The sequence below is a fragment of the Ursus maritimus genome, unplaced genomic scaffold, assembly GCF_017311325.1.
Source record: "Ursus maritimus isolate PB19 unplaced genomic scaffold, ASM1731132v1 scaffold_10, whole genome shotgun sequence".
In the NCBI taxonomy this organism is placed as follows: domain Eukaryota; kingdom Metazoa; phylum Chordata; class Mammalia; order Carnivora; family Ursidae; genus Ursus; species Ursus maritimus.
This window is the reverse complement of record NW_024423344.1, coordinates 33,817,898-33,845,845: the sequence shown is the minus strand read 5'-3', so window position 1 is coordinate 33,845,845 and position 27,948 is coordinate 33,817,898. Positions and strand designations below refer to the sequence as shown.

The following is a 27,948-nucleotide window of genomic DNA, read 5'->3' as shown; positions in this document are numbered from 1 at the left end:
GTCTACCTCCGGGGCATAGTAGTCAAGGGCAAACACACACTAGTAATTCAGTAGAATTTGAATGAGTAGAAAGAGAGGCTTATTATTTTAAGATGCCATGATAAATATATATTTACTTTAAAATGTTATGCATAAATACGTGTTTTCATCAATCATGTATGAGAAAGCTTTAAAAAAGGATTTTCTGAAGTCTTTCCGATTCTTATACCAAATTATTTTCCAACCAACTGTAGCTATTAAAAGTCTCAAGTGTCTAGGTCATGACTCCATGGTAATTATTTGACTAGCCAACTTATTGAAGCTATCTGAAAGATTGTTAACCCATTCTTGTTGAGAATGTCTAGTGACATTACTGTTAAATAAATTTTTAATCTTATTTTACTGGTAAACAACTAGCAAAACGGTCGGGATGCCACAGTTGCTTTCCAAAATAATTATGATGAGGGTCCCTGTGGTACACAGTGTATAACACACCACTTCTGTGTTAATGAATTCAAGGGAAGGCAACGCCACTATTAGTAATAGCTTTTTATTCGGAGTCCTCATTTTCCAGATAGGTCACATTAAACACAGCCATTAAACAATAGCGTTGAGATAAATCCATACAATGTATGCTGCTTTTGTTGTTGTTGTCCTTGTTCACCAATTGCTTGGTGCAGCTAAGAACCTTATGGAGTGATGGGGCTGATACATGGGAATAGCCAACCTGCAAAACACTGGGGCCAGGAAAGTCAGACTTTAATCAGGTCTCATTCAATTATGTTTCAAATCAACACATCTTGATAGCCAAAACTCTCATTTGAATTAATGCTGTGATAAATTCTGTCTGTTGTCAAAAGAATATAATTAGACAATAATGAGTGGGCATATATTATGCCAGACCTCAGTCTACTTGTTGACCTCAGCAACTTCTACTCCATTAGGCAAGAAACAGCTTTTAACCTAGTTCTAATAAAGCATACTGCTCTATTACTACATGACTTTTTTTTTTTTTATGGTGTCATTCTTTAAATTGAGCACTGCCTAGATCCTTTAAAGGGAAGTCATGTTTTACAAGATCTCAGGAAAATGAAACAAAGTCAATTTCCCAACCAGGAATTCAATTAATTCATGGAGTAGTGAGCCAATCCTTGTGTATTGCCTGCAATAAGGGTAAGTATGTAAGGTTAAGAAATAGTATGAAAGCATTCTTTAAAATCGCATGATATGTCTCTTTAATGTTTACTTTGGTATAGGTATAACTAACACTGATTCTCACTACTTTTAACTTCCATGAAAAGATCTTTCAATAACATTTAATGAAAAGATTGTTATGTTTCTGATTATTTTTAGTTCACCAGTAAACAATTTTTAGAACTTTTTGACTTTCTTACAAAAATTTCTATAAATTCTTATTCTGTGCTTGACTTCAGTTATTGAAGGACCTAAAAGACAAAGTATTATCAAATTATTCTTTTTTGAATGTGTGGGATTTTTTTAGGGGTTAGTATTTGGAGGATGTGAATTAAGACAATTTTTCCACATTCTGAATTATGCTGAAACCCCTTGAAATATCACTGTTTGATCATGCATCACCCCCCAGAGCAAGTTGCTCCTCAGAGGGGAGATTTTGGCATCTCATAGACTTCCTCGGAAGCCAAGCACCAGAGGTCTGTGATAAAGGCAGTCGCCAGCCAAATGATTAAAGGCGAGATTCCCTCAACTCAACTATAAAAGCTCAGAGTCCTGACTGCTGAATTACCACCAACTTGTAAATAAATAATTAACTACTAAATACAGATAATGTGTTAAACAGCTAACACTAGTAAATCACCGGTGACAGAGAGCCTAAAGGTAAATCCCTCGCACATTGGCACAATCAATTCTTAAAATCTTAGAGTGTTTTAATGTCTTCAGACACGTATAATAAATTGAACAACTGGTTACTCAGCGTTAAGAATGTTTTAAAAATAAAGCCTGCTCTCTTTGTTGATTTCATTTACATACTGCCTTAGATTGTACTATGTGGGTATCTGTCTAGTCAGAGAGAGGCAACACTTGGTAAGACTAAGTGGAAATTAGTTTTCCATCAAATTTCAGCTATCAAGCTAAATCAACCTGTAGTCTCCTGGCAAAAAAATAACATCATATAACAGAGACAACACATTTCAGATACATAAATTGTCCAAAATATAGAGAGTCAGTTAGGTTTCACGTGTACAAGATCCCTTCTTTTCTCATTTAAACATTTATGAGTAATAAAAACCAAGAGTAGAGCTTTGGAAAGGCTGTTACTAGGAACCAAATACAGTTCTCGAGAGAATAAGGCTGATGGGAGTTGTCCACTCTTCCCTTTCAAAGCAGTTTGCAAACGAGGTACAGTCTAAAATCTTGATGGCATTTGACAGAAATATTGTTAGCTGAATTTTTTGAGGTTTAAAATTACAAAACTTAATTCAGTTCAATGTTTGTTTTGCTTTTGCTTTTGTTTTTAATATAATGATTTTATGACATTTATGCTGTTTCTACACTGGCTTGGTGGCCAGAAAAGAAGGCACAGAATTCTCCACCAGTTTGCAAATAACGCATTTTTCCGCTCCAATGCACAAACAGCCTTTATTTAACTCGGCACCACATTTTCTAAGGTATGGGCTGGAAACTGTTTGTCATGAAGCTGTAAAATGCCAAAAATTTTAAACGCTGAAGGAAAATGTCAATCAAGGCATTTTCCCATCTGCTGCTACTTCTGCAAGTGCTAATTTTGTTTTTCCCAATTCCTGAAATTTGAGGTTTCCTAGCTTCATGTGGAAGTAAGTTTGAAACTTGCTAAATGTCACAAGAAAAGGTGTAACCAAATGAAAGAAGCGAAGATGTATTGTTCTCAAAGGACACCAATAAAAAGAGGCAGAAGAGTATTGAGAAAAAGAAAAAACATTTTGTTAAGACCCAGACCTCTTGAAACACACTACACAATGCAAGGAACCAGTGCTGGTACCACACATGCATTAAAGCATTTCTCATGGTTTTGAAATACAATGGGAACACACATCTTGAACCACCTAAGGTACTTTTGAGAAAGCAATCAATGGTATGATATCTACATAGGCAGAAGTTGGATGTTACCGAAAAAACGTAAACAAGTTTCACGTATCAGTACAAATGTAACTCTTGTGATTTAGCGTGACTTTAATAAAAGCTTCTACAAGGACTTGCACAGAACCATGACTGACGGATGTCTTTTTTGACCTTTTCAGTTAGCTCCATCAGCTCACTCAAACACATTTTGAACAGATTATGTACTGTAGTACTTGGTAGACTATACATTAAACAAGAGACTCTGCTCTGAGGCACTGCTTCCCACACTCCATGGGGAAAAGGAAGCAGGAAAAAACAAAACTCATAGAGTTCGACAGCTACCGAGGCAACACTTGCCATTTACAATATAAGCCCAAATATTTTTGCAACACAACTATATATTAATTTAATAAAATACACAATATAGCTCTTATACACTCAACAATTTGGCTCATATGCACTGAATCTGCAATAAATCAATAAAAATATGTCATTTGATGTAAACACATTGAATCTTCTTACATTTGCACATTTAAATGGTCACGTGATTGGAGTATGTCTAAGACATTTTCACTTTCCTGAGCTATTTTAGTGTCCACAAATGAATAAAACATATTAATCACGTTAATTTCCTCCGCATATTATCATTCAATGGTAACTATTTCTCAGGTCAAATTTAAAACATATCCATCATTATTTATATGTTTGCTGGACACTAAAACGCTGAAGAGGCATTTTAAACTTTCTAAAATTTCTTCTCCTTTAATGAAGTGAATTAGTCTATGTGTGTGCAGGACAAAATGGACTATATCTTTTTACACTTAACTTTTATACGACATGAAGTGTCTTACAAATGACCAAGTTTTTTTTTTTTTGCTTTTTTTTCGACTAATGATATGGAATGTTCTTTATGTTTATATGTGTGGCAGGTAACTTTATACAGAAATGTTTACCACAAATATGTGTTAATGTTTGGTGTGGCTTGGACTACTGCAAGGTCTTTTCGGGACTTTAAGTAGAAGCCTGTGATGACTGCTAGAAATCCACCACAGATCACAAATTATGACCCTGCTTTGTATGGGGTTTATAGGTAAACAGTTAAGTCAGCATAAATCACGGAGGACAGTCTTAGAGTGATCAGAAATACTTCAATTCTCACACTGCATACCTTCCTAACAGATTGTCAAAAGGTAACTCGCCTCCTCATTCTCCTTTTTCTTCTTTCTTTTCTCTTCTCTCTTTTTCTTTTCTCTTTCAGCATCGTTAATTCTGTCCTAATATAAGTTTGGTCAAAACAAAACCATTGTTATCTCTGAAAAAGAAACAGCAGTGAAAAGAACATACTTGTGGGCACTTCAGATGTTCACTAAAAGCCTTAAAGCAGCATTGGTCTTTCTTCATCCCTGCAAAATGGGTTGTCACCAGGAGGGATCAGTTTTAAATCAACAGAAGAGACAAGAAAATGCCAATGCTTTCTTTCTTTCTTTTTTCTTTTTTTCTTTTTTTTTTTTTTCACTTTCTCACAGCCACAGGGTCATTTCCCCGGCAGTCCTGCAAAAGCTTATCAATTTCTCTCACGACTTCCTCTGCATCCACCGATTCTCGGCCCAGATCCCTGGTGGGGTGGTCAAGCTGCTCAAGAACTGCACCCATCTCGCTGGAATCCCGGCGGGCTCTAGAATGCACATCTGCAAAGACCCTTGCCATCTGATCGGAAGCCATGAATGGAGGGTCTCTTGGTTGCTTACTGGGTGACAGATACTGACTGTCAGTGGGCAAGTATTGGCTGCTTGCTTCGGCCAGGGCTCCTGGTTTTGCTTCACAACCATCCAGAGAGCCTTTTGTTGAGGTGCAAGGCTCGATGCATGCCTTGGTTGGGCTGCTTGATGCTGAGGGAACCTCTTGGAGGAGAGGGCTCAGGGCACGTTTGGCTTTTAAATAAGGTTTAACATTGGCAATGAGAATAGTGTGCTCTCGCTTGTCTTTTCCAAATGTACAAAAAGTCTTTTTCCCAGTGGGATTCACAGTTTCGTAAGTCTCAGTCTCAACATTAGCTTCAACTGTGGGTACAAAGAGATTTGTGCGGTAATCTGCATTTTCAGCCTGATTGGCTGCAGGGAACTGTGGCATCCAACACCTGTCAGAATGACCAAGCACTCGGCATTCATCTGTGCAATTAACGCACTCTTCTGGTTCTGCAAAACAAAAAAGAAAACAGCAAATCCAATCATTAGGGTTGCTTTTAAATTTCTACTGAGGCTGTGATCAGCTCTCAGTGGGCTTGTTTGACCTCTGGTCTCTTAATTAAAAAGGAAAAGAAAACAATAATTAAAACATTTCAGGATGGTTGCATAAACCTGCTGGTTGAGACAATGGTTTTATTTAAGTCTATTCTCTAGATATTAATGAATTCCCATAGCCTGGGAAGAAGTAAAAAGTGGCCATTGGAGAATCATTCTCAGTAGAATAGACCATCACTGTAAACTAATCTCCTGGGGGTATCAGTTAGTCTTTGTTCTGTATAACTGATCCTGGAAACAGTGAACTTCAAAAAGGATTACCAGGATTAATTTTTCAAATCAAATAACGGGTTAAAAACTAGATCGCATACTTCCATAACAAGTCCTAAGCTGTTGCTTTTTTTTTCTTTCATGTTTTATCCCTATTTTGCTTGTAATTGTTATTTTGGTGACAGTCATGAAATAGAAGGTTTCCTTTGAAAGCCTACTTTTCCTACTGAGAGGAGCAAATGGAATTTTCTATCAGAATATGTTATGAATAAACTTGTCAAAAAGTGCACATTCTTATTTTATTAGATATGGGTATGGATCATGTAATCAGTTTTCTTCACTCCAGCTTTTTGTTTTTGGTGTAACTAGGTGAAAATGGATTTAGTCAACAGATATAGTTCAGATGAATGACAACTCATGATTTCCTATTTTAAATGATAATGTTTTCTGTGAGAATGTTTGCTTCTCTCTTTTGTCAATGGGCATACAGAGAATCTAAATAAAGCATTCTTTAATGATCCCTATTTCAAAGATGCTGAACAGAAAATATGAAAAAAAATTCCTTCATTATGACAACAGCTGCATAATTCCACCATCCCAATATTTTAAACTATAACTTTGAACTACATCTTCCCACTTGTCCCTTTCATCTACATATGATTGTTTCCCTTTATGTTTAATGGTTCTTTTTAAATCAGGGACTTTTTTTTTTTTTTTTCCAGGAGAGGATATTTACAATTTACCTCTGTGTGATGGGAACAGAATTCCCTACACATTCAGGAACGCTTGGGATAGCCATTTAATTGATGTGAGAGGATCCCTGCAAATTCATAGTGTCCTGTGCGAACCCTCCCCCCCCAAAAAAAATACACGAGAGATCTTTAAAATAGAAAGCACCAAATTTAACAGCACTGGTAAATTTATACAGTTACTTTGTAAAGTCGTATATAAAATCTGAGTTCATATTTGAAACACATAAATAATTCCTTATCCAAAAAAGGAAAAAAAATAAACCACAACTTGATTTATCTCAAAAGGTTTTAGGATAAAAGAATTTCTTATGAGATTAAATATTTTTTTAGAAAGAAATCAGAATAGTGTCTTGACAGAACAAAAATACTGTGGTATTTCATACCATGTGTCATTCATATTTGTGAAATGTTAAAAATATATTGAGGTAGCTTGCCTCTATTTTAATTTTGTCATGTTTTCAAAAAATATATTTACAGACGAATGAATGAAATACGTTGTTTATTATGTAATACAGGTAATGGTGAAAGGCTGTCTCAAACTGAACTCAAATACTCGCACCCAGAGATTCAAATACTACCTGTGCCTTGGAAGATCATTAGGCAGATGGACATAAAAAGCAGCAGAAAAATCTAGACATAGAAATTTTCTAGGAAGTATTAAAGTCAACCAGATGTTTAAAAAACAAACGGATATCAGAAAAACTTAATATCAGGTATTGTTTTCTCTACCTATTCTGAATGGGAATCATAAATATAACCTCTACATCTGTGTCAGTGTTAGAAAAGAAATATGCATCATTTCATTCAACCAATTTTATCCTCCAAAACTACAGTAAAAAAACTTTACTATTTCATTTGATAATACTTCTGTGTTTTTTAGAGTCACAACTTTTAAAATTTTTATTTATAACCCATACACTCTCTTTGAAATATGCTAACATAGTTTTATATTCCAATATTGACTGGCCTTCAATTTCAGCAATTTGGGTAGCCTGGCACTGCGTGAGTTCAACAGGAATTTAAGGAGAGTAAAAGAGATAGAATAATGCAGATGTATGAGAGTATAAATCGACCTTGAATTTGAAACCGTCAACATGAAATGATTGTTTGCATTTCATAGCTGAAAATCTACAGCTTTTTACTTGACTCCTTTATGTCACAACCTAGGGAGCAAATTCTAGGTATTGATTATGATACATTATAAGCTGTTCACCTTCTGATTAGACTGTAATTTCGACGGTAGCAGTTCCCAGACAGTGAAGACAATCCAATGGATACTCTGTACAAGTAGCAGAAACTATGAGCAAAAAGCGAACTATTACTGTCAAGGGTCAAATAAGAATTTATGAGAAAGTGAAATTATTTCTGAAGGAACATAAATAAATAGATGAATAGGTAGGTACAAAAAAGGGACATAAGTAGTATATAATGAATGACTATCCAGACATAAAAATAGACAAAATGAAAAACATAGAAGTAAAAAGAGGGAAAAAGAAAAGCGAAGTGAAGGAAGGGACGGAGAAGGGAGGGGCAGTTGTGCAGGAGGATTTCTGTCATGTGTACCTTCTATTTTATATTTTTAAGATCCCCTCAATAAACTAAGTATGTATCATAAAAATAATAGTGTGGAGTATTTTCTCAAGACCTAGAGCTACAAGCTAAATTATCAAACTTCTTCCTGTACCTTAGCGACAATTGATCTCAGAATAGATATGTTGAATTATATGCCACAGAAATGAAAAAGAAGAAAATTATATAGACAGCCACTATTAGCATAGATTAGATATTTGTATCAGAAAACAAGTTCAGAAGACCCTGGATAGAAGAAATCAAGGTAAACATAATTGATTCAAGATTCACTTTTTTCTTCAGAACCAATCTGCGATTACAAAGAAATTACTTATGCTCATTTTCATCCTTTCCTCAATATAACATGATTACCCTTTCACAGAACGGACCCTTTGTCAAAAAAGATGGTATAATCCAAATGGTATGCAGATGAGAAACTGAGGGATAAGCATGCTTATACTTCAAAGAGAAAACCATTCTGAAGGTCAACAGCTGGGACTCTGGGCAGTTCTGCCTATAGGGAAAGTTTACGGTGTCTCGTTTTTAAAATGTATGATTCCTTGAAGGATCATGTGACAATCTGATAAATTTAAATACTTGTTTAGTTTTAAGAATTTTCTATATTCCTATAGCCACATCTTACTATTACACAAGCTCTCGAAGAGAGGGATCTAAACACAGTCATCTTAATTATTTTAATTTGTCATCTTAATTTATATGATATTTTTGCAAAAGATATAAAGTCACTCAAACGACTATAATAGTTGCAATTCAGCTGTACAGTAAGCCACAAACACACAGACATACATGTATAGATCTTTGTGTGTGTGTGTGTGTGTGTGTGTGTGTGTGTGTGTGTGTGTGTGTGTATAATGGAGCTTTCGGGCGCCTGGTTGGCTCAGTAGGTTAAGCGTTTCCCTTCAGCTCAGGTCATGATCCAGGGTCCTGAGATGGAGCCCTGCATCCTGCTCCTTGCTCAGCAGGGAGCCTGCTACTCCCTCTGCCTGCAGCTCCCCCTACTTGTGCTCTCTTTCTCTCTTTGTCAAATAAATAAAATCTTAAAAAAAAAAAATTAAGCTTTCTCCAGGATATAGTCCAAACAAAATTTTAAAACTCAAATGTATAACCAATGCATTCCTGAAAATTTTCTATCAGTAATTGTCATAAGAAATGCAGATGAATCAGTAAAATGCACAGGAAAGTTCTATAGTCACAGTTAGGAGATAACATAAATACATATAAAACACACATATATATATAGATTTTATACATAAAACATTATATATATAATGTACATATATAGGTATAAATCTTTTTTTTTCAAATCTCCAATGACATTTTAATCTTTCCTTTTGCCTACTGTAGGTATGAAATTCATGACTGAATCAACAACTTGACTACTCCTGATTTTAGAATTTTATGTAATTCAAATTGATTTAGACATAAAAATGTCTGAAATCTGCATATTCATATTTGCTGACATATCTGAAAGCTCTCTCTTTTTAACCTAGACTAAGCAGTTTAATAACTTAATCTTAGCGATATTAGGAAAGCAATCGTTTGGTGCCAAAATACACCTTCAAAGGAACTGTCATTGTGGAAGTTACATCTCTGTGAGGAAAGAAAATATTTAGGTAAAAAATCAAACTACCTGCCCTTACAATATTGGGTTTTAGCAATCTTCCACAGAGGCGTCCATAACTTAATGTTTACGATGTGATTTTCACATAATATCACTGTATCATTAGGGGTGCATCCCATCTCAACAATGGGTAAAGGATGCCAAAGATTACTATGTATAAGGTTAAAATTTGAAGCCAAAGCACTATTTAAACCAGCAAGGACTAACAGAGATTAAGGGAGCCTTAGCTCAACATGATTATTTGGGGAAAAGTCAGGGGAAACAATCCTTTGTGTGTTAAGACTTAGTGGTGTTCACTGCAAAGGGAACATGTCAAGGAGCCAGTCCCCATAAAATTTCTTAGTCTGGAGGAAGTCTCTCTATTTATTCTAGTCTCTTTCACTCTTGGGCAGGAATTTATCACAAATCAGAAATTAAGCTTATTTTCCCTGTCTTCAAAGCACTCTACCAACCTACCCAAAGAGAGATACTTGGCAACTAATTTGTTACTACTTAGGGAGCTATTAGAAAACATAAAAGGATTTCCTCCCCTTAGTTTCAACTTGCTTGCTGCCTCCAGAGCCCACATATTTGTACAAAAACATGCACATAGTTTCTAGCTTTGGAGTTTCACATATGCATCTGATTTAATTTTTTATAATGAAGAAATAAATGTCTATGTCATAGAAATCCGAAAACCAAAATCTACAAGTCAGGGCATCAAGGAGGAGGTTCTAAAAGGCTGTGGCCGTGGGGGAAGGGCATTTGAGAGAGAGAGTTTGCTCTGCTTTGTGACTGTCAACAAAGTGGTTTTATTTCTGCTTTGTAAACAGCTTTAAATAGGAATAGTTTTATTCTCTTAGTGTGGTGGTTGCTACTGTTTCTAACAGCATCTTAAAATTAGAGTTGTTTCCAAGTAGAAAACTCTATAAATGGAAGTCCATTTTTTATTTGTTCTCATTTTTCTTTTTTATTTCTAATTTACCTTCTTTCACCGACGTAAGCTTTCATAACACCTAATTAGCTGTCTGGAAAAGCAAAGAGCAGGCACCCATCTCTATTTATGGCTGGCACTGGTGTTTTGAGATTAACTCTACAGAATCTAAACTAGCCACCTATCACAGACTATCTACCAGCAAACAGTGACAAGCCAAGACCTTCGACTGGCAGTTTCTGGGTACCAGTTTTCTACTGAAAGCTTTCACTGGTATAAGAACGGCTCGTTTTTGCTGTCTTTTTCTGTTCTTCAGCACACACACTCAGTTTCACACATGTACACACAACTCCCTTACGATTGCAACAAATTGCAATTTCATCCAAATATATTCTAACATATCAGATAAAAAGTATCAATGCTAAAATAGCAATCTCATCAGAATACAGACCAACAGATCTCTAATAAAATTTTCCTTGCTGCGAGTTGACATAATTCGCAAGATCCTGTGAACTGACACTTTTCTAGCATAAACAGTTCTTTCTTTTTAGGCAGTTGATTATTATTCACTTACCTTCCTTTACCATCCTATAAACTCCTTACACTTGCTATGATGATAGGATGAATCATTCCATATAAATGGCACCTTAATCTATATTCATTCAAATTATTTCCATTTATGATTTCGATGTCCTATTTACTAGCCCATTAGTTAAAAATAAACTTTCTGATTTCGCTCTATCTGACTATGAGAGGGGTAAAAATTTCACTTTCAATATTATTTCTAGAGGCAGTGTTGGAAAGTTGTATCAAAACTTTTTTCCCCTGTGTCAGAATAAGAAAAGAAAGGAATATATTACAATTTTATCACATGCTTTTTTTTTTTCCTGCTAGTGTTCACATGACTGCCAGGCTTAATTTTAGCACAATTTTTAATAAGCTTGGTACATCCCTTGTGCAGGGAAGAAAAAGGAAAGGGCTAGGGAAAATGTGGCATCAGAGAACCAACCACTTTAGCCAAGTGATCTTTCGTCTATTGCATTGTATTTCCAGTGCTTCTTGTGCACAGGAACCTGTTCTTTTACTAATCTAGTAACTGACAAATACACACAAGTAGGATGTGTTTTTGCTTCTTTTATTTTTTTAACTAAGTAAGGGGGACCATGCACCTTGTTATAATATGCTGATGTGCTCATCTTATGAGGGTGCCTGTTTACATGGTGCAGCGATACAATGATTAAACACTAGGTATACAACTCCAGAAACCTAAAATTATTTCGTAATAATTGGCCGTAAGGAATCAGAATTTGGAAACTTAGTTCCCATAATATAAAACTCTGAAGCATATATATTTTTAGGTTGACCCACTGCCAATCAGGCTTCCAGATTTTACCTCAGTTGTGAAATACCATTCTGTCTGCTTTTGATAGGTGGAAAGCACATTTTGAAGAGGACGTTATTATAATACCATCAAATAGTCCAATCGTGGCAGCTTCAAAGTAGCAATCCTCTAGCGTGCACCTGCATTGCACAATGCTTCCCAATGTACCGCCACGGCTGCATTCAGACACAGAAACCACTGGCCTATATCATATTCAACTGCATCCAAATGCAGCTGGGTATTTGGAGCACTTGGAGTGTTTGCACTTACTATTCAGTGCACCTGCACGCCTTCAGGGGATGGTTTGAAGTGTGTTTGACCCTTTGGACATAATAACATGTCTACCAGAGTGAATTTTCTGGCATATATATTGACAACACATAGATAAAGCTCCGAGATGAAGAAAACTTAAATTAAATGGAAACCTATGTCAAGGAATGAAAGCAAAAGGATATAAGGAGATTTGATATGCACGCATCAAGAATATTTTAAAAAATGAGAATCCAAACCACGCATTGGGAATCTATAGCACAAATATAATTGTGTCCCCTGGTATACTGCTCTGGAATTAACATTCAATTTTTAGCTGCCCCCTTCTCCCAATCCCATACTGTAGGTGCAGCCATCACCTGGGGCAGCAGCAGATGCTTGGAAGTGAAGGCACAGTTAAACCAGGCCATCTCTTTCTTAACTGGTATGCTGAGGAGAACTGGCTCTGAAGCGCGATACTATACTAATGAAACAAACGTGGAATTTTTTTTTTTTTTATTTAGAAAAAGACTCCGACAGAACCTCTCAAGGAAAAACAATACAACTCAAATGTGCCACCAGAGGAAACACAGCTCAAATTCAGTGACAATATTAGATGTATACAGTCCAGTAATTAGTTTAAAGAAGTTATACTCAGGCATTCACAAGGTAAGAATGAATAAAACACCAACTTTGTGCTTCAGGTATTGGAAGTTTTCAAGCAAAGGCATCTTGAGTAGAATGTTATCATTGACTTATAATAATAAGTTTGTGCCAAGGAAAGTTTTGTAGTAAATAAACCTATGTCTATCCACTTCCAGAATTCTCCAGCCTGTAAGATTTTATCTCTTCACTAAGGCATTTACACTTTGACCAGAAATTAGAAAGTAGGTTTAAAACCATCGAGGGGAAATAATTCATGATCAATTACATTTCGAACTATGTCATATGAGTGTCAAACAAAATAAATACAAAGAAAAGTGTAGTGATAATATTGTGAAAAGCTCTGTATAAGAAGTAGTGCTTGATCTGCAACTCAAAGGATGAGCAGAGTTTCAATAAATAGTGGAGAGCAGGAAAAGGGTGATCCAGGTGAAGGGATTAGAAAGTGAAATAATAACCACACAGGATTGTGCATTTCACAGGGTAGTAAAAGACCAGCTTTATAAGTCAAAGGACATATGTTGCAATGCCAAATAATAAAATAATAATGTACAGAAAATTCACTAGGATTTAAAAGACAATGGAAAAGCTCTGGGAAAAAATGTAATGAAGCAGGTCATGGAGCACTATTATAGGTATTTGAGCAGTGTATTGTTTGTTTCAGAGGATTCTTGAAATATTTAGGTGCTTGATTGAAAAGATATTAGATAACATTTATTAACATACAAAACTGAGATGAGCCACAGGGCAAGCAGCACTCAAATCAGCATTATTTCTGGAAACAGATATCCAGAGTTTTGGCCCCAGCCAGGATATCTCCAGTGGAGCACAATAGGACATGGCATGATTCACTGGCATAGTCATTCTGACCTCACTGTGACCCCCTTCTGCTCACATCTCATCCTACTCCTAAACTAAAGAAAGTCTTAATATATTCAACTGGTATTTTATATTAACTGTAAAAATCCTGTATTTTATAATTCTGCATTAGAAAAATATTTCTTCTTCCTACATCTATTTATCTGTCTTCACTCTAATTTGCTATTATTATTAACTAACCATAAAATTGCATGTGATCACATATTGGAAAGATTAAATGATTCTTTGAGAAGGCCAGAAGAGGAAAGGTATGAAAGAAAGAAGATCCTTTGGGTAACTAGGAGAGAGGTAATAAATACTCCTACAAGGCAAGGAGAAGAGCGGGAAATAAGGTAGATGTTGAATCTCAGAAACTTTTCAAGGTTGATTCCGGATTTCAGGAAGAATAAATTACTACAATTAATTCCTGAAAACGTTGTCCAAAATAAGCATTTCTATTTTGGAGGAAGATAATGCCACCATTTTCCCACTGAATTATGTATTCTAGCATTAGTTTCCTAACTCGTATTCTTTTTTAATCTGTCTGCCTCAATGAGCTCCTTATACCCTTAAGGACCAAGATACTGACCATGGTATATTCTTTTATGCTCCCTTCCTTGAGCACACGGAATACACTCATCATTCACACCTGAATGCTGTCATTGATGGAAAGGAAGACTACATTAAAAAGATATCAAATACTATTGATAATCTATAATAAACAAGACCACTCCTTACAAATTACTTATTTCAAAACCACTGAAATTAGAATTTAAAGGAAAACTTTAAACCAAACGCCAAAACCAAACCAAACAATAGAAAGCCCTTTCATTTATGAAGCTGTGATGTCAGCTTTCAGAATGATCCCAGGACCTAAACAAAGGTAGGCACAGTGGCTTTCTTTCACTGTGAGATATCACCACTCTGAGGCACATGGCTGGCTCAACTGCTAGAGCATGTGACTCTTGATCCTAGGGTCATGAGTTCAAGTCCCACATTGGGCCTCGAGCTTGCTTAAAAAAAAATAAAGTCACATCTCATCTGTCAAGTACCATGTTCACATAAAAATTCAAAGTTCTCTAGTTATTACTGAGAACTTATAAAGTTCTATATGTATTATTTATTTATTATAATTTTAATAAGATAAACATCTGCCTGGAATACATCCACTGAAGCACAGGGGTCAGAATATTTTCCCCTTGGGGACTTTTTAAAATCAGTGACACCTTTACTGAAATTAAAGTCTGTATTTAAATAATCGCCTCTTTATACTTTCAAATTACAGAAAACAGTGAATGTCCTAAAAACCTACACCTCAGCACCGATAGGGTTCTTTCTTCACTTCTGATTTTCTCCTTTTGTCCTTTTCTGATTCTACTGCGTTGTGTCAAATGTGCCAGTTTCTATCTTTTAGTTTAGGTTAGCTGCGTCTGTCTCTCATACTTTATCTGATAGCTATCATCGCATAGGAATTAATTAATAAGTCCTTGTAATTTCAGAGCCTTGAAAGGGTTAATACAGCTTCCAAAGGAACCTGATTTATCGGAAGAGCTGTTTGGTTTACAAGGACAAATTAAAAATTATAGCAACTTAAAAAAATACTCTGAATTTCAGACCCAAGACTATTTAAATACACTACTATCCTTCATCTTTAAAGAGGATGTTTTCTTATGCTTTTATTGCCTGTGTTCGCTAACCCCATCTCAGATAATGACACCATTTTTGATGACACGGATGAATACATCTAAAATTCAAGTCATCCTCCCAGCAAAGTGGTAATCCTGGAAGGAAGGTCAATGAAAACATGCCTATTAAGCCAAACTCTTTACAAGAAGCAAGCAAGATAGTCTTATTAGCGTTTTTCTCTCAGGCTTGCTATCTGATTCCTATTGGGATGTATAACTATTTACCAGTTTAAATCCCATTGTTCATCTTATTTCTAGCACTTGTTTGTTTTCAATTGCTAGAGACAAGTACACAGAATCGGGTGTCATTTTTAACATTCTCAGAAAATAGAGTTAATTCAGATGCAACTAATCCTCTCTTGCTTATTATTTAGTAATCAACACCTGCCAATAGGATTTGGGAGTCCCAAAAGATAGATTTTTCAGAAAGATTTTTATATTTTTACATTTTCAGTGACATTCTAATCTCCAAAAGCTTTTCATTAAATTCATAGAACTCCACTCTAGAGATAGATCTAAAGTTTCAATTCAGTTACCTTAAATTAGATAGACAAGGTTCCAAAAGAACAGAGGGGTACCTTGCTCAGATCAGTATTTTTAAAAACATAACGTTTTTAAAGAAAGAAGCAATACAAAATACATTTATGGAAGTGCATTATATGAGTGGGAAATATATATGAAACTATACTTCTCCATAAGTGATTCCCACAAAAATTACTTATATTACGATTTAAAAATTAACTAAAGCTCCATGTCCTTGATGTGCATACATATATACACAGAGATGACAATAAATATGTATTTTCACTAAAAATGCCTCTGTGAAATGAAGTTTGTCTGAAAGAACTATTAAAATTGATAGTGTCCCAAAGGTGACTTTAGAATGAAATACAGATAGTTTGAACCTAAACAATTTGGCCTTGATCTTACTAAGACACCTCCGACCATCAAGCTGATAATACAGCCACAATTATTGCTACTATTATTATGGATAGTTTTAAAATACATAAAGAGTAGGAAAGGAAAGATAACTGACATTTTAAATAAAGCCTGTTCTTGGAATTACTTCCCTAAAACCATTCTGTTCTTATTACCTTTAGTGTAAGTTTGTTGGAAGCTGATGTTTTTTATTCCTTATGATTAGGTCATCCTAAGAATGAAAATTTAAGCAAAATCAATACACTCATACTATGTTCTAGAGTAAATATACAGAAGTGTTTCTTGTAATGGGTTTTACCGGCAGTGACAAGCCATTTTTTATGTAACAGTCTTAATATTTTTTAATCATTAAAGCGCACTGAAGCAATGGAGAAATTGGGAAAAGAGGTCAGGAAATTCATATATAGAAAGATAGGAGATGTGTCCCTCTGTATCACCCTGCTATGTAATCAAATTGAGAGTGAAAAAGCTATTGGAGAATGCAACCCTTGAATCAGAGCAAAGATAAAAATGTGTTTCTAAAGGATATTATGCTTATCCATACATAATGCAGTATAAACATCAAAAGGTGTCTACAGCAATGTTTTAAATACTTTCTTATCTTGGAGAGTACTTTCTGTGATTTAATTGATAATCACCCATACCTGGAGCAAAGAACAGATAATAAAAGTGAAGTGTATTCCCATGAGTAATATTAGCAGGGAAATAAATATATGAAAACTTATTTCATTTTCAGACTTGTAGTCTAAATCCAGTCTAAGAGGAAATTCATATTGACATCACAAGGAGAATACGTTGAGACAGTCTTTTTTAATTTCAGGCATGCTATATTTGAATTTTTCCCCCTAAAAATATGTATGCTCAATCTTAGAAGAAGTGATCCTTTGTACTGCCAACGCTATTTTTGAGTAGCTGCCTAACAGTTTCCATGGTCATTACTGAAAAAGGTTCTACAGTTGTCCTCCCTTTTCTACAGGGAAACGTTCCAAGACTCCCAGTGGATGCCTGAAACCGCAGACAGCACCGAACCCTATATACTATACTCTGTGTTTTTTCCTATACATACATACCTACGATAAAGTTTATTTAAAAAAAAAAAAAAGCTTTTTTTTGTAAATTAGGTACACCAAGAGATTAACAACAATATCTGATAATAATATAATGCAATTATAACAATATACTGTAATAAAAATTATATGAAATGTGGTCTCTCTCTCAAAATATTTTATTGTATTGTACGCACCCTACTTGCAATAATGTGAGACAATAAAACACCTATGTGATGAGATGAAGTGGGGCGAGGGACGTAGGCACTATGATGTAATGTAGGGCTACTACTGACCACCCGATGATATGTCAGAGGAGAATCATCTGCTTCCAGACCGTGTGGTTGACTTTAGGTAACCGAAACCGTGGAAAATCAAACTGTGGGTAAGGGGCACTGCTATAATCAGAACTACTCAGTTTGGTGTTCAAAACCCTCCATAATCTTACCCAAATAAATTATTTAGGCAGTTCTGGCATATAAAAAATAATAAATTTGAACAAGTAAAATTTGTACACTTTCTTTCCAAGTAAATCTCTTTGCAGTCTTTACGAAAATGGCAGCAACCTTCTAACTGAACCCTAAAATTCCTTTAGAATGATATTAATTACTTGAGTCCATTGGAGAATATGGAACCTGCTAGTTGGGATCACAACACGTCTGCCCAAAAGAGAGAACAACTTGAATCTGAGAGAGTGTCATCCTAACCTTAAATTTTTAGGTGACTTATTTTAATTTTACTGGCTCAGATGAGTATGTTCCTTCATCTAAAATTAACTAGCATTAAAGCCCAAGGTCCAATAAAAAATGGAATAAAATTTAGCTATTTGATTTAGCAAATTTCTAATAAAAGAGGTATTTTAGTGTTTATTCACTGAATTGATAGAAATGTACATGATCATAAAAGAAAATTACCTAGTTAATTATCATTGTAAATATGGTCATTGTAATAAGTATTATAGCAAAATAGAAAAATTATTAAGTTAAAAGTACTTGGCAAATAAAAACTTCTTATCTATTGGGAATGATGCTTTTACGATTAAAAACATATATATCTGCACATAATTTTACATAAAATTCCAAACATAAATTATCCATTGTAAGATTAATCATTTATTTTAAAATTTCATAGTCTAACATATAATAACTCATTGATCTACTGATTATCCATAAACATAAAGGTGGTATCTATGTGAACCGTGTATTTGAGAGATAACTGTGATTTAAACAAAAAATATAGTTAGTATTATTATTTTAAAACACACACATAAAATGATTATATTACCTATATTCATTCTCTTATGTTAAAAAGCAAAGAAATATATATGTGCAAAAATAGGAAAAGATTATATTCAGTGAACTCCAGAAACTGAGTTTTAAACTGAAGAGTTTTATTGTAGCATATATGTGGATGGAAAATACTCACAAGCTTCACTATCTTAATAATAAAAATATGAATCTTGAAATGATGAGATAATTCGTAATAGTCAGGTAACTATCAACAAAGAACTACAACTAAAAAGGCCAGCATATATATGCACCCTCTGTACCCATGATGAAAAAACACATTCCCATACCAAATGGAAATGAATGGAAGGAGGCTTACCTAAGGACCAAAATCTTCTTGAACTATTTAGTGGATGTAAAAATAAAGGCCTAATCCACCTTACAACAGCTTTTGGGTTTCCTGACACTCAGTCCTAGCTCCCAGATGACTCTGTTTCACGTTAGTAGACAGTCATGAAGTACAGGTGTGTGCACAGGTGTGTACATGCATGTGCACATGAGCAGAGAGTCCACGTCAGATTAAGAGAGATTTTTAAGAACACATAAAATAATGTGCAGAAATTTACATTCTAAAAGCCAAAATGTTTCTTTGATATAAATGTTATCCTTAAATTTAATTTTAATTTTCACAGAATTGAAAAATAAAACTTTTTCCCAATTGTTTTTAATTTAATGAATGTGAAATCACAACTATTTAAGGATAACAGGGATGATTTTATATACATATTTTATATACGCATATGTACATGCACTCACTTTGTCAAACTTTCCCCCACCCTCCCCCAAATCAGAAATAAGTAAAACTCCCCTCACTGTGACATTATCTGTTTAAGGACTTTACTTGTATTTTCTCTCCAATTTCCATTCATTTCCATACAGAAATAATGCAACCTTTTCTCTTTTTCTGGCATGAGTAAAGCAACACAAATAAATATAACAGTAATTGTTAGATTGCTATAACATACATGTATATTTTTCAAGCACCACAAAAACCTGATATAACAATTTTCTCTACTGGCTTGTTTCCCTTGTGTAGAAATGAAACTGCTCAGAAACCAATCAAATATCTCAAAAGCATTCAAATGACTCGGGCTTGGACTATATACAACCCAGACATAGAAACATAAAACATGATGAACTAAAATTTCACCTGAGATAGATACTCCTTTCTGTCTTTCACTTAATCCATCCAGTTATTTCAAATTTCAATGTGTTTTCCCAGATTATCTGAGTCACATCCAGAGCATACTTCAAAATTAAAAGATATTGACAAAATTTATCAAGTTCAGGGGATTTTAATTTTGAGCTTCACTAGCTGTTACAATGGACAGGAACTGGGTTCTGCCCTGCCTTTAGAAATCTGTATTAGGGTGATGTGTACAGATTTTACAAAGTCATGTGTAAAGAACTCTTTGATATATTTCCATAAAACAACACTTCTAATATGGAGAGTAATTGCTGTCCAAAGTGAAAGAAGAATTTGTGGGCCCAGTTTCTCAGGTGAAACACAGTTTCCTCTTTGGGCTGCAACAGTCATATAGCTTGCTCTGTACCCACAACCAACATCCAAGGAAAATAATCAATCCCCTTTCTTATACCAGCTTTCTCTCCAGTCCACCAATTTCTTCCCTCGCATTTCCTACACTCATGCCAAAGTGAAATTTGTATAAGCGGTGATTCTTTTTTACGTTAAATAATTAAGAATTGGACCACTTAAACTCATGGAAGAACAATAAATGTGAAAAACCTCGATATAAATGAATATTTAGATTCTCTCTTCAACCCTTAATGTTACACAGCTCTTCCTGAAATACTAATAGTACTGACGTACAGGTAATAGAATAAATTCCTTATTTGCTATGCTACTTTCCTTTAAAGAAATAAAGTCTACAAGTTCTGCATTTATGTGTGTCTAGTCTTACGAGTGCCATCATCTAACAAGTAAAATTCGGATCACAGAGAAGAAAGCTAGCAGATGAAGAAATTGCTCACCTGGAGGAAGCAGATCAACAGACTGAAGTCTGGTTGTGATGGTGTGTAGGGTGAGGATAGCAAAGGAAAGCAAAGTCGGGAATGCTTGAAAAATAAAATATTTTTAGTTAACAAATAGAAAAACCAAGTGGGAAAAAAGGGCCAATTGAATCACGAATCCTTCTCTATTGATTGCAATTTTTATAATAAAATCCGTTAGATTGATCAATCCCTAAAAGAAACAGTCATTGGTATTTCCCCAGATATGTAAAACTTAGTGTTATTGGAAGAAAATCACTTTGGGGGAGTATTTCAGTTTAGACAAGAGAGAAACAATGCAAAGTAACTATATAAATGCGTACGTCAATGGGAGAGATACTCTTGTGATGATGGATTTATTTATCCCACATAAAATAAAAACTCTTCTGTAATAGTGGGTAGAAGATGTAAATAAGCAGGCCACCCAATCAGTTGCAGACTGTCTGTTCTTTAATATCTCTAGAGAACAAGGCTTTAATAAAAATGTTCACTGGTAGTGAAATTTCAACGTGTACTGTCTGGAACTTGAAACGACAGACTATTTGAAATTTAGCTCTTCAGTCAGTCACTGAGAAACCCTCAATTTTTAAAAACGTATTGACTTTAGTAATGAGAAATATATATATTTCTGTAACAATTTCAACTCTTTTTTTACCCAACGTATGTTATTTTTATAAAATTAAAAGAAATGCTGCATTTTGTTTTTGTTTTGCTTTTTAAGCACCTTTAACTTAGGCAGATATGGATGTATAATTGATCAGTTTCTTAGACAAAAAAAGAGAACACTTTGTTTGCATCTAAATGCAAAGTGAATATATGAAATCGATTGCTATCTAAAAGTCCTACCAAAAAAAAAAAAAAAGGATGTTGGTGAGCAAAGTAGCTTTATTTTTTAAATAGTCTCATTTTCTTATTTTCAACCTTTATTCAACATTGTTTGCCCCTCCCCTGGAATGTAATTATGCAGGATTCCAATGTAAAACAGGTTGAGCAGTTAATAACAGGCAGCTCAAACATTTTTCCACACTGTTGCCTTGCAGATGTTTTCTTTCATTTTTTTCTTTTCTCCCCTGGCTTTGTGTTTAATTTGTGTATGTTTCTCTCCTATTCTTAAAGTATATTCCCACAACAGATGGAAACACCTGAAAATAAGTCTGCCTCATGCACATGTTTAAATGATGCCTATTGTGATATTTAACACAGAAAAGAGAATACAGAACATATAGAATATTGGTTTACAGAAAAAAATAATTAATCTGTAAGTCACCTTGTTACTATATTCAATTTAAAATTCTTTTTTTTTTTTTAAAGATTTTATTTATTTAACAGAGAGAGAGAGACAGCCAGCAAGAGAGGGAACACAGGCAGGGGCAGTGGGAGAGGAAGAAGCAGGCTCCCAGCGGAGGAGCCTGATGTGGGGCTCGATCCCAGGACTCCGGGACCATGCCCTGAGCCGAAGGCAGATGCTTAACAACTAAGCCACCCAGGTGCCCCCAATTTAAAATTCTGAAGAAACAATCTAGTTTTTGCCAAAGACATATAAGGAAAATTTATAGTCTACAACCTTCATTTATTCTTATTTTGTTACCATTTGTCTTTTTAGCGTTTGACATGATTCTCTCAAGTTTTCAGTCCTACCAGAAATTGGACTTTTTTTCTATCCACTGACTATTTTACTATGCAAAAGGCACTTTACATTCACTTGATAATAATCCAAACTCAGTAATCAATATCTAACATATTTTAGATATGTTCAAAGCATAGTATATATTTTTAAAATAATATAACAAGAACCATATAAGGTATAGAACTCTTTTGTTCAGAAAAATACATTTCATTGAAATTAAAGGGGGGAAAAACAGATATAGGCTGTGTACTGGGTTGGATATTGTCCCCCAGTAGTCATGTCCACCCGGAACATTAGAATATGACCTTATTTGGAAAGAGGGTCCTTGCAAATGTAATTACTTAAGATGAAGTCATACAGAATTAGAGTGGGCCCTAATCCAAAGTATGATGTTCTTAAAAGAAAACTGAGACACAGAGACAGCTATATAAAGAAAATGCCTTGTGAGGATAGAAGTAGAGATTGGAGTATTATGTCTAGCATTGCTGCAACCACCAGAAGTAGCTGGAGGCAAGGAAGGATCCTCCTTGAGAGCCATTAGAGAGCCTGGACCTGATGATACCTTGATTTTGGGCTTCTGGCCTCCAGAACTGGGAGAGAATAAATTTCTGTTATTTTAAGCCACCCAGTATATTATGTTGTCATGGCAGCTCTCCAATACTGATTTTGGGATCCGGAAGTGATGCACTGTTGGAACAAATACCTAAAAATGTGGAAGTGACTTTGGAACTGGGTAATGGTAACATGCTGGAAGACTTTTGAGATGCATGAGTTTTAAAAGGCTAGACTGCCTTGAGGAGACTATTGGAAGAAATACAGACATCAAAAAGCTTAACGATTCTGCTCAGAGCTCAGTAAGAAGTGAGATGAGCTAGAGAGAAAGTATCTATCATCTCTGAGGATATACTTGTGGCTTTATCATCAAGAACAGAAAGTACATAGAAATATGAATGTTAAAGGTGTTTCTCATAAGGTCTCAGATGGAAATGTTATTGGACAGTGGAAAGAGATCCTGGTTATAAAGGGGCAGGAAACTTGGCCAAATTGTTGGGTGAAAAGGAGAAATTGTAATTTGGATATTCAGCTAAAGAGCTTTCTGAGCAAAGTGTAGTAGATGCGGCTTGATTCCTCCTTTCTGGCTATAGTAAAATGTGAGAGCAAAGAGATCAATTAAGGAATGAACTTTCAAGCAAAAAGAAACTAAACCTGATTTGGAAAATTTTCTGCCTATCCAGATAAGAAGCTCTGGAAACAAGGACAAGGGTGTGGCTAGACAGCCGTTTTCTATAGAGATGAAGGTGTGATTTATGGATCTGATCAACCACCATAAGAGAAGTCAGGATTAGAGATGAGCTTACTGAGGAAAGATCTGTGGAGAACACGCTTTTCTAATGATGTGGATCCCCTCAACCTCCACAGAAGGCAAACGGTCATTGACAGTTTTATGTAACACTGCTAATGTGGACTGAAAAGGACAGAGATGAGACAAAATGAAGGAAAAGTAAAGTACAGCCACAGCTACGGGGACCAGGAGGGGTGGGTTACTGCCCCAGAGGGTCATGAGGGCTTAGAGCACAGAGCATCAGGACACAGAGGAATTACTCTCGGGCCTTGAAACCTAATGGAATTTGTCCTGCTGTATTGCCAACTTCCTTTAGCTTAGTAACCCCTTTATTCCTTCCATTTTCTCCCATTTAGAATGAGAATGTCTACCCTTTGCTTGTTCCACCGTTGTATTTTGGAAACAGGTCATTTCTTTTCCAGTTTGATAGGTCTGTGAAAGCAGAGGAATGTTGCCCAGAGGAATGTTGCCCAGAGTCTCACCTACACCTGATTTAGGTACTGAGATGTGAGACTTTTTTAGTTGCTATTTAGATGAGCTATGGGACTTAGAGTTATGCTAGAAAGAGTTAAGACATTTGGATGATATTGGGAGGGGGTAGATGGATTCTGTAAATGGGACAGCTGTGAATTTGGGGGTCCAGAGGGTAGACTGGGTTGAATACTGCTCCTGCAAAATTCATGTACACCTAGAAAATCAGAATGTGACCTTATTTAGAAATAGGGTCTTTGCAGAGAGAATTACTTAAGATGAAGTCAGTTAAGTTACTATTAGTGTGGGCCTAAATCCTACGACTGCCCTCCTTATAAGAAGAGAAACAAGAGACAGTCATATAAGAAGAACACCATATGACCATGGAAGTAGAAATGGGAGTGATTTGTCTACAATTGCTGGCAACCACAAAAAAGCTAGGGACAGGCAAAGTATCCTTGTCTAGAGCTGTGAGAGAGTTATAGCCCTGCTAATACTTTAATCTTGGACTTCTAGCCTGCAGGACTGCAAGAGAATAAATTTCTGTATTTTTTTTTTTTAATCATCAAATTAGTAGTATTTTGTTACAGCAGCCCTAGGAAACTAATACAGATAGTCAAAAAAGAAAAAAAAAAAAGAACAAACAACCTTCAAAATATAAAATACCCAGATGGCAAAAAATCACTGTGGAGAATGACAATGGGGCAAATTAAAAAGTACATTCTCCAAAAGTAAAACAAGATTGATATGAATGAATTAAAATGTTGTCTTCTATATTATGGTTCATAAATAAACTAAATTTGACATAAGCGATGGGTCCATATACCAGTAAAATTGATGCCGCCGAGTATAGGCTTAACTGAAATCACCCAGGAAAAATATATCTGTGTGTGTGTGTGTGTGTAAGATTATCCATATCTTATGAAGTACTTCAAAATAGAGTATTTTCTTTAAAAAAAGAAAAATATTTTATTTATTTGAGAGAGAGGCATAGAGAGTGAGAGAGCAAGGGCAGCAGGGAGAGGGGGAAGCAGGCTCCCTGGGGAGCAGGGAGCCAGAGGCAGAGCAGGGAGCCGGAGGCAGGGCTTGATTCCAGGGCTCAGGGATCATGATCCGAGCCAAAGGCAGACACTCAACCGACTGAGCCACCCAGGGTCCCCGAAATAGAGTATTTTCTTAAAATGCCTGCAAATTAATAGCTCCCCGTGCTTATTTCCTAAGATTGCCAAGACTTCTCTCCTTAGTTTCTATTTCTTTTGATTTTTATGTATTACTAATCACATTTTCAGTACCATGTGTATGGCAACTTTGCTTAAAATTTCCACGCATACTAGTGGGCTCCTAGACAAAAAGTGACTGTAGGCATGTGCACATACGTGCATGAGTATTGGATTAACAAATAAGAAAAAGTCTCTTGTAAGGAGAAAACTTATTTCCGTATATGTAAATATGGCTAAAATACATGTATGTTTTTAGTCAGAAACTTAGCATTATCCGAAGGCATATATCAATAAATTTTCCCACTTTTTTGGGAAAATGAATGCATAAACATTAAAATAGTCAATTTCTACACTTGCATGGGCAGTATTTGCCTTGATTTTTCATTTAAGTGGGAAAAAATAAGGCAGAAATATATTTCCCTGAAGAAATAGGATACTAGGGGCCCTTGGGTGGCACAGTCAGTTAAGTGTCCGCCTTTGGCTCGGGTCATGATCTTGGAGTCCTGGGATAGAGCCCCACATCAGGCTCCCTGCTCGATAGGGAGTCTGCTTCTCCCTCTGCCTCTCCCTGATGCTTATACTCTCTGCCAAATAAATAAATAAAATCTTTAAAAAAAAGAAATATGATACTAAATTTCACCAAAATATACTGCACATTAGAAAAGTTATATGCATTATTAGCAAAAGCATTTCTTTTTAAGTTAATTTAGTACATACACACACAAATATTATCTTTCTTTGGGGCTTTATGTCCCAGGATATTAACATTAAATCATCTTTTTTCTGTAAATACTTACTTTAGTCCTTTTGGGCTATTCTAACAAACTACCATAGACTGGGTGATTATAAACAACAGAAATTTATTTTTCACAGTCCTGGAGGCTAAGAAAAAGTCCAAAATCCAGCCACTTGCAGACTCAGTGTTTTTGGAGAGGACCCACTTCTCAGTTCACAGAAGGCTGTCTTTTCTCACATGGTGGAGGGGGCTCTTTTATAAGGCCATGAATCCCATTCTCAACGGCTCCACCCTCATGACCTAATTTTCTCCCCAAAGCGTCATACTGAAGATTAGGTTTCAGCATATGAACTTCGGAAGGACACATTCAGTCTGTAGCAGCACTCTACTTCATGAAAGGAAACAAATGCTGTAGGAGGGGAAAACACTAAATATCAAATAGTTCTACAAAGAAATGGAGCCAAATCTCATAACTGATCTGTTTTGGAACTACCTAAAAATGAAAAAATGTTTTATATATATACTACATATACACACACACACACACATATATATATAGTATCCAGTATGTATATATATATATGGTATCCAGTATATATATATTATATCTCAGTGTATGTTAGTTACTGAGTATTCGTGTGCCCTTTGCAAGTGCAAAGACTAAGAATCGATCCAAGTTATATATCTCTCAAAGTGATTGAATCTAATGGTGTGTAAAAACTGACATTAGTATCTTACACATAAATGCAAGAAATTTATCTCTTATTGTTTTGTTATACTGCTCACAGTTGAATATTTCTGCCATGTTATTTTAGTTTCTTTAAATGAAAAATCAATGCATGCTTTATTGCAGCATTGCAAATTACCCCCTGCCACTTTTTTTCAAATAATGTCTTCTAAGTACCATGCTTACATCTTAGGTTTCAGTGGGTTCTTGGTAGGGATTTGAGTCACTGAGCTGGGCTTTACAATAGCAAAGAGCTATTAAATTAATTTTTCCTTGCTATTTGGCTCTCAATCATTATGCTGACCCAGAAAAAGAATGCAAAATTAAATTTTAAAAACTGATTTATATTATCAGAACTATAATCAAAGGGAAACAATACTTGATACACTTTGGGTTTTCTACAAAAGTTCAGCTGACTATTAGATTGCTTTAGTGAGCAGATTTTATAATCTGTAATGCTTACCAAAAAGCCACGAAGGCATAATAGGCCATGTAATCATCATTATCTTTGACGATGGCTACAGAGAAGAGGAAAATCATTTAATCCATGTTACTTTGATGTCAAAACAAAATGGTATAGTGAGAGGTACAGGCCGGGTTATGATTAAATTTCAGAGATTACAAACCTATGTAGCTGAATTCTCAGTCATTTTAGTCTTGAAATCAGAGGACAGGTATCTAAGAATATTAAAACATCCAACTAAGTCAGAAGAAAATCTTATCTGAAAATTCTCTGTGAATTTCCTTACTTTAACAATAATAACAATGACAGTAAAAAGAAAAAGGTAAGTCAACATTCTTATTACGACAGAAAGCAAACATCAGTAGAGCACTGTGCAAGCTGAATTACTGAGCTTATATGTACGCACAAGTACAAATGAGTTATATTCTGAGAGTTTATTCCTTTTTCTGACTTTGGAATTCAAAATGCATTTTATTACCTTAAAAAGCTGTAGTAAAATAGATTCTGAGTTTAGTTTACAAAAAACTGCTTAACTCATAGGGTGGCTGACTATAGCACTAAGAATACTAATTCTAGCTTTAATTTGAAGTCCTAGCAACAAGGAACAATAAAACATACCAGGAAGTGGAGGAGGAACAGAGCTGCTTCCCTCCATCCCAGATGCTGAGAGTGATTCTATGAGGATGCATGAGGAAGAGTTCGTTTTCTTCCCATCTCCTTTGTTCTCTCTTCTGTATTTTCCTTCCATTTAACACACTTTCTCCACCCTTCAATTTATTAGACTTCCCTTACTTTCCCAATCGAG

At 35.3% G+C, this 27,948-nt stretch overlaps 1 protein-coding gene across 3 annotated transcripts in view; it reads right to left on the bottom strand.

Annotated features, from left to right (window-relative positions):
- Positions 1-513: 513 nt before the first annotated feature.
- PCDH17 (protocadherin 17) overlaps positions 514-27,948 on the bottom strand; it is a 97,043-nt gene continuing 69,608 nt past the window's right edge. For 2 of the 3 annotated variants that reach the window (XM_008706783.2, XM_040623345.1), the window contains exon 4: positions 514-5,249. In XM_008706783.2, the coding sequence (XP_008705005.2) occupies positions 4,567-5,249 (683 nt within the window). In that variant the 3' untranslated portion in view covers positions 514-4,566. The remainder of the gene's footprint in view (positions 5,250-27,948) is intronic. The other variant, XM_040623347.1, reaches the window with a different exon arrangement.